Genomic DNA, 14,181 nt, shown 5'->3' on the forward strand with positions numbered 1-14,181 from the left:
AAAATGATGCGGAGAATATTGAATATGAATGTGATGATGATGTGATATATAAAATAACTACACAAACGATTCAAGTTAAAAATGTTTCGTCTGCTTTTTAAAATGAATGATTTAGTTCGTTTATATTTCAGAAGTTCTAGAGCTTTAAAACCATTAATAATTCTAAGCCTCGTCCAAGTGGAAAGTGCTTGAAAAGCGTCTTCTATTTTGAAATATGGAGCCCCATGACATATTTAGTATATTGGGGCTTCAAAATACAGAGCCCCATAAGAATAGATTCCGTACTAAATACATAAACGAGGCTAAAACTTGTCGGAACATTACATGCGGTTATTGTGTTATGGAACAAGTGCTTTGATAAAATACGATGTGAAATTTTATTGCGAGTACGCGATAAGTGGGTTTGTATTACATTTAGTTGGTATCATTGAGAATTATATCGGGAGCATTTCATACAACGATGTTAACTCATTGTATTGTTACAAACTATTGAAAGTGTAAAATTTTCTATAGTGAAATTTCGATTGAAGAAATAATAATTGTGAAAATGAGAATCCATTTATGTATTTTAAATTATTTTTAAATTTAGAAAAAAAACTAAGTTTTAATGTTAATTTTGAAAAAATACTTGATAATGTTTCACCTTAATGTCATACCTTTTTTGGAATCGTTTTTGTGTGTGTTAAGCACTTAACAAAAACATTACCAACTTTCTGCTCCGTCTGTCCCAATAAGGCTTTAACATTCACCAAATGTATCAAAAATAATACAGACGTACTAAATAAGTGGTTTTCACGGATTTCGGGTGTACGTACATTTTTGTTACCTTCGCCATTCATAAAAACCTCTCACCAAATGGACGTACAAGTAAATAGGCACAAAATAGTTCGGACGTAACTAGGCTGAATCAATTAACCTACTGCGGCAATTCCTATTCACACTACATGTGAATTTTGCTACCAAAATAGAGGTGTATTTGCACCAAATGACGTTGAATAAGGGCCAGCTTAATGTTAACTTGCTAAATGTTTAGGAAATGTGCTAGATAAATAGTGCTGGCGGGTTTTGCTTTGCTATTACACTTACTAATGACCTTAACATTTGAATATGGGATTTTAAACTTGCATTTTAATATAAACAAAATGGACATTATTTAGGTCAAGATGAAAAAGATGTATAGAAGAATATTATGAATAGTACTTAATATTAGAATAGAAGACAGGGGGAATATAGAAAATAATAAATAATAAATAAATAAAATATATTATAGGACATTATTACACAAATCGACCTAGTCCCACAGTAAGCTCAATTAAGGCTTGTGTTGTGGGTACTAGGCGACGATAAATATAATATTTAATAAATACATATATAGATAATAACACCCAGACCCAAGAACAAATAATTGAGTTCATCACACAAATATTTGCCCTGACCGGGGATCGAACCCGGGACCGTCGGCTCAGTAGGCAGTTACTTTACCACTGCGCCAACCGCGTCGTCAAGAAAATTGTCCGTAATTTTCACTAGATAGAAATAAAATGTGTATAGGTATTTCATTAAATAGACACACACAATACACATGTTGCCTTTTACATATTATGTAATAATTAAATACAGAACTATTTTCCTACATCATTTGCATTACAAATTCGGAAACAAAATGGTTGACTAATAAGAAACTGTTACATAATATAACAATTACCATACGGTTAAACATGTTCAGAATATTCTTCGGTTCTTATCAGCAGTACTATAATAACATTATCATTTCGAGAACATGAAAACAGTTTGTATTTGTATTTGTCTAGTTTTAGCACAAAAGGAAATCTTTTTGTAAATCTTTTTGTACTTATTAATTAAGTTAAAATGAACAAAAAATGCTCAAATCTGTCAAAATAGATAAGCATATAAAGATAATTTTACGACTATTTTCTAAAATAACTTGAAAGAAAAACACTTCATTTTACGAATCCAAATTCTGACGAATTTTTATTTGAGTTCATTTTTCTACGATATTCAAAGTTCTACGATATTTTATTGAAAAGAAGTCACAAAATTCAACTTTTAATACAGTTTGAAAGAAAGTGCAAATAGCATTTAAGAATTGCAGCGTTTATAGAAATAGATGAAGCGTGAAATATTTTTTACGATGAAATTAAACATTGCATGTTATACAATATTTACTTAATTATAAGGAATACATAACTGTTTATGTTAAATAGTTCCAAGAAAATGGTATTATTATTAGGTACTGCTTAAAGCACTGTGTATTCTAAAATTCTGTTTTGCTATAGTAAAAATTATTCTAGGTGGTTTAAAAATTGGAATCCGAAAAGAATCGAGCATATTCTTAGGTCTTTTAAATAAGCCTCTACAAAGCTCAATGACCTTAAATTAAAAACGCTAAAAAGTTTTCATGTAAAAAGGTCATACCTTACATGTGACGGACGTGAATATTTAACATGGACCCCATAGCAATTGACCTTTACGAGGTATGGGCGAAAGGTCAGTTACGATTAAGTGCACACGGTGTTATGCATTATGACTGTACGTAAAATATCGACGGCTTTTATGTCGGAAGACTGGATAAACATAAAAAATATATTGATATTTTTAACTTTAAAATATATTCATAATATGATGGAAAATAAACTGGCTTATCTTTTATAGGGCAATTTTCCCACTCTTTCATTTCCATTACGGAAACATGGCTTTTGTTTCCTTTTAGGATTGTAAAAAAGACAAACAAATGTACTTAAATGTCTCTCATTGTTCTAAATATTGTTGTTGTAATTCTGAATTAGCGACTGGCAGAAAAAAACTATTTACAGATACTAAAACAAAACATATATGATTAATAGAGTACATATCTACCTAGGTTTTATTGTCCAAAGCAAAATAAAACAAAGACAACATCATTAAAAAACCACTCTAAATAAACACCACGAAAAACACCGCACAAAGTTCTAACAAGTCCGAAACTAGTAGTCAAACAGTACAAACTATTTGATTTATGATAGCAATGTGGAAGTTTGTTGAAATCTAGACCTGCTTAACCCGGCCAAGACTGCTAGTCAGCAAGCAGTTGATTACCCTTGTGCCTCAAGATTGTAGGTTCAAGCGATTTCTGTGAAACCTCTTTTGTAAAAAGAGCAATGCAGTGCAGAAAAGCCGGTGTTGGTATTTTAATTAGTTTTAGAAAAAGCTTAATAATTAATTGAAGTGAAACTTCTTTATATCGGGGTTGCAAAAAAATTTAGTGTAACATTTTTTCGTTACGCGTGACATTTTTCCGGTACGCGCCATCTTTTTCTTATCCCTACCACGCGTGATTTGACGTATTTCTGTAAAGTTGCACATAGTCACTTTTGCAAAATAAGGTCATAAAGAAGTTTCACTTCATACGTGTGTACACGCACACATTTTTTATTTCATAACGTTTATAATATAAAGAAACATGATAAAAGTTTAAAATGATTCAATTACAGGACAATGACGAAAACAAATGATATTTAAATTTAATTTAAAAATTAACATTAAGTATATTAAAAGTGCGATCGTAAATAATTTCTTTAGATAGTTGTGGTAATAAGAGGATGTATAATTTGCCAATCAAGCCTCTATGAAACAGCAACAAAAATAGCGGATAGTATATCCATATTATAACAAAGAATATTCTTACACCAACGATAACCAAACCTATATTATGTATGAAGATTAAATCGATTGCAAACCACTTATTACCTGCATGGTCTTTTAGGCATAGACGATAGAACATGGTTATTGCATGTAATGCTGCCTAGTGGTTGATAGTCGATGTATGTTGGTAGGTAATAAAAGGTTATATAACAGTGTACTATCACAGTACATATTACAATATTATTTATATTGTAATACTGTGGTACTATAGTATTATTTGATTATTAAGGTGCTTTTCCACTAATAATGTGCGAGGATGTGTAGCGAGGAATGTGTTTGTAAATTAGGTAAATTACAAGAAGTATCGCTTCAAACGTCAAACTAAATGAAGCGATATGATTGGTTTAAGTATAAAAGAGAATCTTGTTAGTCACAACAATCAATACACAAGAAAGTTGATTATTTGTTTATTTTTGGTTTGTAAGTCTTCTCTTGGAAAAGGATATTTTTTTTAATTCAGTCAAAAAAGTCGACCCAGGCAGAACCGGGGTGAAAAGCTTGTAAGTAAATTAAAAAACCAATCATCCGCTTAAGTAATACGTACACAGATTGAATAAATAAAATATATCAATTATTTCAGCAATTTATATCGGCATATTAAATATACAAATACAATACCGAATTTTATTTACTTGGGATAGTGTTAAACATCCTTTACGTTATATTAATCCCCGAATTGTTATTTCATACCGCCTCTTTGGTCAAGTATTTGTGAAAAACACAGTGAAAAAGAATCAAAAGGTATATAGCAGTCAAAGGCCGCTCTCAAAAATATATTTGAGATAATATATTATATTATTTACTAGTGGTCCGCCCCGGCTTCGCTCGTGGTACATATTTCGCAATAAAAGGTAGACTATGTCCTTTCTCGGGTATCAAAATATCTCCATACCAACAGACAGAGTTACTTTCGCAGTAGCAGCAGCATAGTATGGATGTATCATAGTATACTTACACTACACTTGATTGAAGAAACGTTTAATTGGATGATCATAACTGGAAAATCAAAATAGTCTTAGCATGGTGTAAAAATATATCTATGTGGGAATAGGATAAAATATTAAGATGTATTTCATGATTACTAGTTTTATTTTTAGTCTGTGTTTTTCTATTATTTAATCTGTGGACATGTTATCTGTAGACTGTAGAACGATCTATGTTGTCTATGACTTGACTTTGTGTTTTTTGATACGAGGTAATGGAGGATTGTTGAAATGTATTTTTGATATGTAACCGGTGTCTGGGAAATAAATCGATTGGGCGATTTTGGCTTTTTATTTACACCATCCCCACATAATTTGGGAGCTCGTCCGGGATACGGGATGGTGGAATAAAGAAAAAACAGACGAAGACTATGATGCCGGTGATTTAACCTGATTAAGAATTTACGAATTACGAACGAAGACTAAGATTTAAAGAAGCTTATGATTATACGATTACGACTTGAAGACTATAAAACTTTTTATTTACATTATTCAACATGCCGCCGAAACGAGTAAAAGATGATGATGATTGTGGTGAACCATCGCCGCGTATTTCCTTCAATGACTTAGAGAAATCAATGACGCCATTTTCGGGTGATGATGCCTATGGCATCGAAACATTCGTAAAAGATTTTGAAGATATTTCCTCTTTAATGCAATGGGGCGAAATAGAAAAACTCATATTTTCGAAGCGGCTTCTCGCGGGAACCGCCAAGCTATTTTTACGTTCACTAAGTGGGACCACCACGTGGGATACACTTAAGTCTGAGCTCCGTGAGGAATTTGGTAAGAAGTTGAACAGTGCAACTGTTCACAAGAGACTTTCAACTCGCCGGATGAAGATGAATGAGACTCATCAGCAATATTTTTTACATATGAAGGAACTTGCAGTACTTGGGAATGTTGAAGATGAAGCCCTGATGGAATATGTCATCGACGGTATTAAAGACAGTGAGTCCAACAAAAATATTTTATATGGCGCTAGAATTCAGAAAGAAATAAGACATTTATTCAGAAATTAAGAAAAAATCATATTCACCTAATAAGATTCAAAGTAATTCAGTATCAAAGTCCATTGGCATGAAAATTCAAAAAACACTACGAGTAAAGAGATGTTTCAATTGTGGAGATTTAGATCATGAGTCGCCTAATTGTACTAAAGGCATTAAATGTTTTAAATGCAACTTGTTTGGCCATAAATCAACTGAATGTTCTAAAAGTATAAAAAAGAGTTTGGAAATTATGTCAACTAAAAATAATATTGATGTGAGACCTTTCAAGAAGCTGAAAATAAATAATATTGATGTAGAAGCCCTGATTGATACCGGAAGCGATGCTAATTTAATAATTATGTCTTATTTTAGGAAGATTCAAGGTGAAAAATTGTTATCTTATAGTTCAGGAACAACAGAAACTTTAACTGGAATAGCTGAAAAGGAAATTTATACAAAAGGATCTTTCACAGCAAAAATTGAAATTGATGATTGTTATTTTGAAACTTTATTTTATGTTGTTGATGATGGCGCTATCCCTGTCAACATTATATTAGGAAATCCTGTACTGAAAGAAGTAGAAATCAATTTTAAATCTGGAACTATCACTGCAACAAGAATATTACACCTTACAATGCTAGAGAATGAAAATGAAGATATCACAAATATTGAAAACAAAGAATATAAGAATAAAATACAGAATATTATAAAAGAATATAACCCCAAAAGATGTACTAAAGAATCAAATGTAAAACTTAAAATATTATTAACCGATGATGTACCAGTTTATCAGAATCCACGACGATTGTCACCTTTGGAGCTTAACATTGTTGACAAACAGATTAAAGAATGGCTTGATGAAGGAATAATAAAAACAAGTAAGTCTGATTATGCTAGTCCAATTGTGCTTGCAAAAAAGAAGAATGGAATGTTATGGAAGATTAAGGATGGAAATAAATTAATGGTTGTACCTAAGAAAATGAAAAATGAAATTATAAGAAAACATCATGAAAACGGACATTTTGGTTGTGTTAAAACTGAGGAATTAATAAATAGAAATTATTATATGGAGAATTTAAAAGAAAAGATTAAAACAAACATTGATAATTGCGTGGAATGTATACTTAATTCAAATAAAAGAGGAAAGAAGGAAGGATTTCTACATGTAATAGATAAAGGTGATTTACCATTGTCTACTTACCATATTGATCATCTACGACTGTTGACTCATCTGGGACAGATGATTCTGCAGGATGACCGTGTGGGAATAGGATAAAATATTAAGATGTATTTCATGATTACTAGTTTTATTTTTAGTCTGTGTTTTTCTATTATTTAATCTGTGGACATGTTATCTGTAGACTGTAGAACGATCTATGTTGTCTATGACTTGACTTTGTGTTTTTTGATACGAGGTAATGGAGGATTGTTGAAATGTATTTTTGATATGTAACCGGTGTCTGGGAAATAAATCGATTGGGCGATTTTGGCTTTTTATTTACACCATCCCCACATCTATATATCTAAATATATTCCTGACTTGCCAAACGAATTTCGATTAAAACTGTTCCTAATTAAACTTTTAAAAATAAACCCTAAGAACGAGAAATTGGCGACATAATTTAGTATTCAGAAAGACCACGGATTTGTTCGCGTGCACAAGCCTAGCCCATATAAATAAAAAAACAACCGTAAATTTATAAGCATTATTAAAATAAATTTACCGACGGTGTGATCAAGATTGAATGCTTGTAATAATTAAAGTTTCGTGTAATGCTAAGCTTTTGTAAGTACCATTTAACATGGCATTGTGATAAAACAATTTTGATACGAACTGCTGACTTCGTGGAAGTTGAATTTTCTTTAAATTTAGAAATATATACTAATAACTAGCTTACCACCCGCGGCTTCGCCCGCTTTCTCTAAAACGATTTGAAATTTAAACTATCCTGTCTCTCGAGTTGGATCGAACTGCACATGGTGTGCGAATTTTATTATAATCGGTTAAGTGGTTTAGGAGTCCATTGAAAACAAACATTGTGACACGAGATATATATATATTAAGAAGATATAAAGCTGAAGAGTTTGTATGTTTGAACGCGCTAATCTCAGGAAATACTGGTCCGATTTGAAAAATTCGTTCGGTGTAAGATAGCCCATTTATCGAGGAAGGCTATAGTATATATATCATCATGCTAAGACCAACAGGAACGGAGCACTGCGGGTAAAACCGCGGGGCACAGCTAGTATTTCAATATTAAGCCCAATAACTACTTTAAGAAACCATAATAAGATAACTAACGAATTAAATGCTCGCATTTTCTTTTTTCTAATATAATTTACGTTATTTCAGTATCTTCTAAGTTATGAAATAATTTAATTTACAACTCTGAAAGAAATAACGCAAATGTTCCCGTAAATCATCGCTTTACACAAAACACAACATCGCATAAAAGCTCTTTGCGAAATAAATTTAAGGAACTTTAAAGTAGAATTCTCAATCAAATGGAACGCGAGAAAATATGTTTTACTGTGAGCATGAAAGATAAATGCCGGGGACGTGCCTAAATTTTAAATTGAAAATTTACGCTAGAAAATAAAATTCTTTGTTGGCTCTAATAAATGTGCTAAATTGTAAAATTGAAAAGTTTTCCGCCTTTAACGTTAATACTTTCAATGGTATTGGTTGTAACTCCATTTATACGTTACTGTTATTGCTTCTGCTCTTTTCTACATTATATTTTATTAGAGAAACTAGCTTTCCGCCCGCGGCTTCGCCCGCGTAGGTAAAGGACATCACGCATAGAGAACCCCCCGATTTAGAAACATTCTCGATTGGTGCTCCGCTCCTGTTGGTCTTAGAGTGATGATATATAGGCTATATTATATTATCATCACACACACTAGCACACAATAGCATTCCTCGATAAATGGGCTATTTAACACCGAGATAATTTTTCAAATCGGACGAATAGTTCCTTAGATTAGCGCGGGTATTATTCATAGGTACCTACAACAACGCTGATGCGAACTACAGAGAATATCTATTAAATTGCATTTTCGTCATGAGAAAAGGCGATACGAACATAAAAGGAAGCTCTTCCGGTGTTAGTGTTCGGTGAAATTACATAGAATATTCTCAAAGATGATGATATTCAGCGAAATCTTATACTGACAACATTACAGTTAACTGTATTACATTGGGTAAAATACATTAAATATAATACCTATGTTAAAATATCTCTTGTTGGTTACAACTTACACCATTTATTACTCAATAACGGGTGAACGGATTTCAGTGATTTTTCGTTTGTTAGATTTTTCTCTACTTTGACAGGAATAAATGCAAAAAATGTATTAAAAAAAATTATATGCATGAAGTCGGGGCGAGCAGCTTGTATTTATATAAAGCACATTTTGAGACATAATATTTCATTGAAAGCTCCATAATAATAAAAGAGAAACCTATTCAAAGCCTATCGACGTAAAGATATTTAGATATCCTTAAAAATATTGAGGGTACTATAAAATTAAATCGTAAAAGATAAAGGATAAGTTACGTACTTGTTTCAACAATCTAACCTTTTTTCCTGTTATTACGCTAAATTAAACCTAAGTGTTATGATAATAAGTTTTGTTTTTGCCTGTTTTTATGAAGCGTATGTTGCCATATAATATCGTAATTATTTTTACGCGATGTTGAAAAAAATTGGTATCATACGTTTCTTATCTATGAATGGAATTTTCTTGTTATGTTATTAAAGCTTTATTTTCCTTTCAAGTAAGATAGTGCCCTTTCGTAAAACCAGGTATCAATTTATATTATGAGTAGCGGAAAGTAAAAAAAACTTACCTTTAGACTAAGCAAAAATTAGTCATTTATTTATATATGTGGGAATAGGATAAAATATTAAGATGTAGAGGTCTACCAGAATCTGATGGCATATTTATAATTAAGAAATAAAAGATTTTCATATGGCAATGTTATTTGACAACTATCAAATTGGTTGTCAAATTATTTGTCTTCTTTGGCATTAATGAATTATTTTTAGGATTTTGTCTAAAAAATCTTCGAAAATGTCGAAAAAGCCGCTGCGATCACAAGCAAGAGATGTTATTTATAATGTGTATGGAAAAACATTCGATGAAGAAGGGTCAAACACATCACAATTTTCAATTTTGAATATTTTATTGGTAAATTGGACTTACCCGTTTTGATACTTAAAATTAAAAATATTATAAGTAGGTAACTATAATATTGTTTGTTGATTACAACATAATTTTATGAAAACTTATTACAAGAGTTTCCAATACGGCTATTCGTCAAGTCCAAGCTGTCCAAGTCAATTTGATATTGTGTGTATCTGTTAATACTTACGAAAATAAACATAGTTTTTATTTATTTTATAAAAAAATATTAGCATTATCTAGTTTTGATCTGCATTATCATTACATCCATATTTTTACATGACATAATGATAATGAATATACAAATATAGGTATGTGTAAATAATATGTAATATGTATTACATAGATAAAAGTAATATGTATATTAAACATGTAAGTATGTACCTACATAATATTAAGTGGATATCTCATTATTAAGTACAGTATTGTGCACTTATGTAATGTGACTAATGATGTTGAGGACAAAATAAAAAATAAGCAGTATCAAGATCGTTCAGTCCATTTTCCCTAGGGTTGCACACTCAAAATTTTGATTTCCCTAATTGCCATCAGATTCTGGTTTACCTATATTTCATGATTACTAGTTTTATTTTTAGTCTGTGTTTTTCTATTATTTAATCTGTGGACATGTTATCTGTAGACTGTAGATTTTTGGTTGTCTATGATTTGACTTTGTGTTTTTTGGTACGAGGTAATGGAGGGTTGTTGAAATGTATTTTTGATATTATGTAACCGGTGTCTGGGAAATAAATCGATTGGGCGATTTTGGCTTTTTATTTACACCATCCCCACATAATTTGGGGGCTCGTCCGGGATACGGGATGGTGGAATAAAGAAAAAACAGACGAAGACTATGATGCCGGTGATTTAACCTGACTAAGAATTTACGAATTACGAACGAAGACTAAGATTTAAAGAAGCTTATGATTATACGATTACGACTTGAAGACTATAAAACTTTTTATTTACATTATTCAACATGCCGCCGAAACGAGTAAAAGATGATGATGATTGTGGTGAACCATCGCCGCGTATTTCCTTCAATGACTTAGAGAAATCAATGACGCCATTTTCGGGTGATGATGCCTATGGCATCGAAACATTCGTAAAAGATTTTGAAGATATTTCCTCTTTAATGCAATGGGGCGAAATAGAAAAACTCATATTTTCGAAGCGGCTTCTCGCGGGAACCGCCAAGCTATTTTTACGTTCACTAAGTGGGACCACCACGTGGGATACACTTAAGTCTGAGCTCCGTGAGGAATTTGGTAAGAAGTTGAACAGTGCAACTGTTCACAAGAGACTTTCAACTCGCCGGATGAAGATGAATGAGACTCATCAGCAATATTTTTTACATATGAAGGAACTTGCAGTACTTGGGAATGTTGAAGATGAAGCCCTGATGGAATATGTCATCGACGGTATTAAAGACAGTGAGTCCAACAAAAATATTTTATATGGCGCTTGTAACATTAAAGAATTCAGAAAGAAATTAGACATTTATTCAGAAATTAAGAAAAAATCATATTCACCTAATAAGATTCAAAGTAATTCAGTATCAAAGTCCATTGGCATGAAAATTCAAAAAACACTACGAGTAAAGAGATGTTTCAATTGTGGAGATTTAGATCATGAGTCGCCTAATTGTACTAAAGGCATTAAATGTTTTAAATGCAACTTGTTTGGCCATAAATCAACTGAATGTTCTAAAAGTATAAAAAAGAGTTTGGAAATTATGTCAACTAAAAATAATATTGATGTGAGACCTTTCAAGAAGCTGAAAATAAATAATATTGATGTAGAAGCCCTGATTGATACCGGAAGCGATGCTAATTTAATAATTATGTCTTATTTTAGGAAGATTCAAGGTGAAAAATTGTTATCTTATAGTTCAGGAACCACAGAAACTTTAACTGGAATAGCTGAAAAGGAAATTTATACAAAAGGATCTTTCACAGCAAAAATTGAAATTGATGATTGTTATTTTGAAACTTTATTTTATGTTGTTGATGATGGCGCTATCCCTGTCAACATTATATTAGGAAATCCTGTACTGAAAGAAGTAGAAATCAATTTTAAATCTGGAACTATCACTGCAACAAGAATATTACACCTTACAATGCTAGAGAATGAAAATGAAGATATCACAAATATTGAAAACAAAGAATATAAGAATAAAATACAGAATATTATAAAAGAATATAACCCCAAAAGATGTACTAAAGCATCAAATGTAAAACTTAAAATATTATTAACCGATGATGTACCAGTTTATCAGAATCCACGACGATTGTCACCTTTGGAGCTTAACATTGTTGACAAACAGATTAAAGAATGGCTTGATGAAGGAATAATAAAAACAAGTAAGTCTGATTATGCTAGTCCAATTGTGCTTGCAAAAAAGAAGAATGGAATGTTATGGAAGATTAAGGATGGAAATAAATTAATGGTTGTACCTAAGAAAATGCAAAATGAAATTATAAGAAAACATCATGAAAACGGACATTTTGGTTGTGTTAAGACTGAGGAATTAATAAATAGAAATTATTATATGGAGAATTTAAAAGAAAAGATTAAAACAAACATTGATAATTGCGTGGAATGTATACTTAATTCAAATAAAAGAGGAAAGAAGGAAGGATTTCTACATGTAATAGATAAAGGTGATTTACCATTGTCTACTTACCATATTGATCATCTACGACTGTTGACTCATCTGGGACAGATGATTCTGCAGGATGACCGTGTGGGAATAGGATAAAATATTAAGATGTATTTCATGATTACTAGTTTTATTTTTAGTCTGTGTTTTTCTATTATTTAATCTGTGGACATGTTATCTGTAGACTGTAGATTTTTGGTTGTCTATGATTTGACTTTGTGTTTTTTGGTACGAGGTAATGGAGGGTTGTTGAAATGTATTTTTGATATTATGTAACCGGTGTCTGGGAAATAAATCGATTGGGCGATTTTGGCTTTTTATTTACACCATCCCCACATATATTTTAATCTATTGCATAGCTTCTATCGCGGGCCTTGAGCGCGGGGACCGAATCGAGAAATTCCGTAACGACAAAACCTCACGCTCCCCACTCCGACGGGCGGAGGTGTGGTTGAAGGCATAGCATGCAATAGCTTTACCGCGGCAGTCCCCGAGTGCCACACGTCGTTTTTTTGTATTCAAAAAACTTACTACAAAAATCTAACTTAATTTACGTAAATTTAAACTTATGTAAAAATAAATCAAACATTGTTCTTTTAGTTCCATTATTTATCAATATTTATATAAATACCAATAACAACCAACTAATTTTAAATAAAAAGTGTACACAGCAAATTGCAGCATCTGTTTTGCCTCAAACAGCATTTGTGCAGGAATAGGAACTACGCGTGTTTGTTTAAAACTTGCTGATTATGTTATGAGCGTTAGCGATTTAGAGCATTTGTATGTTCTCTTTTCAGTGAAGCGTATATACTGGCTGTTGTTTGATGGAACATTTATGCTTGAACATATTATGTTATATTTTAATTTCTATTATAATTTATAAGTGCTATGTTTACAGAAATTGAAGGAGTATATTGCGCATAATATAAGTGTTATGTTTAGATTTATAAGGAATTAATTCAGTCTGTTATTTGATGAGAAAAAAAAAATTGAAAATTTAAATAGTAGTGATGGTTATAGATATATAAGACAACACAATGAATGGAAAAAAATAATATTGTATTGTACCTATATAATATGTGTAATATGTATTAACTATTAATATACATATTACAAAAAATATGTGTTTAAACACGTTGTTTAAATACGTGTTTAAAGTGATTATTTTGTATTACTGCCAGAATTACTTTAAAAACACAAGCATATTACAATACTAAATTACAAAAACAATAAACGTAAATGGTATAAACAAAATAATTTATAACATACAAGATAATTTTCTCATACATAAATTTATTTTGAAGTGTGTACAAAGAGTAAAGACATACATTCGTTTAAAGTGCTACGTAACTGCACATTCGTAGCTCCGTAGCCCGTAGCATCAAGATTGACGATGTGATAGCGTAGCAATCGTAGACGTTAATACAATTTGTTCTCTCATAAACATAGAGATCTTTATAGAATATTGTTTATTGTTGATTTATGTAAAATATATTTGATATCTAGATTCTAAGTACCGTTTTGTAATAATATTATCATTATATTAACGCTTTTGTGAATATAATATAATTGATATTAAGGGAATATAATATCAATTGAATCATCATGTTTACTTACATTAAAATTCATTATATCCCTTCGCGCGTTTGAA

General features: G+C 31.3%; 2 protein-coding genes across 3 annotated transcripts in view; one reads left to right on the forward strand and one right to left on the reverse strand.

Moving 5' to 3' along the window:
• Positions 1-14,181, reverse strand: part of LOC123697617 (connectin-like) — a 63,836-nt gene that overhangs the window by 22,038 nt on the left and 27,617 nt on the right. The gene's annotated exons all lie outside the window — the stretch shown is intronic.
• On the forward strand, positions 4,993-7,161 carry LOC123697618. Of its 2 annotated transcripts, none has more exons than XM_045644162.1 (2): positions 4,993-5,636; positions 6,050-7,161. In XM_045644162.1, exons 1-2 carry the CDS (start codon positions 5,183-5,185, stop codon positions 6,103-6,105), a joined length of 510 nt encoding a protein of 169 aa, XP_045500118.1. In that variant the 5' UTR covers positions 4,993-5,182; the 3' UTR covers positions 6,106-7,161. The 2 variants fall into 2 exon arrangements, with proteins under 2 accessions (XP_045500118.1, XP_045500117.1); XM_045644161.1 differs by having other exon boundaries at positions 4,999-5,636.

Source organism: Colias croceus, chromosome 14 (genome assembly GCF_905220415.1).
Source record: "Colias croceus chromosome 14, ilColCroc2.1".
In the NCBI taxonomy this organism is placed as follows: Eukaryota; Metazoa; Arthropoda; class Insecta; order Lepidoptera; family Pieridae; genus Colias; species Colias croceus.

Coding starts and splice junctions, on each gene's coding strand:
- LOC123697618 (XM_045644161.1), top strand. CDS start 6,312: ATGCTAGAGAATGAAAATGAAGATATCACAAATATTGAAAACAAAGAA.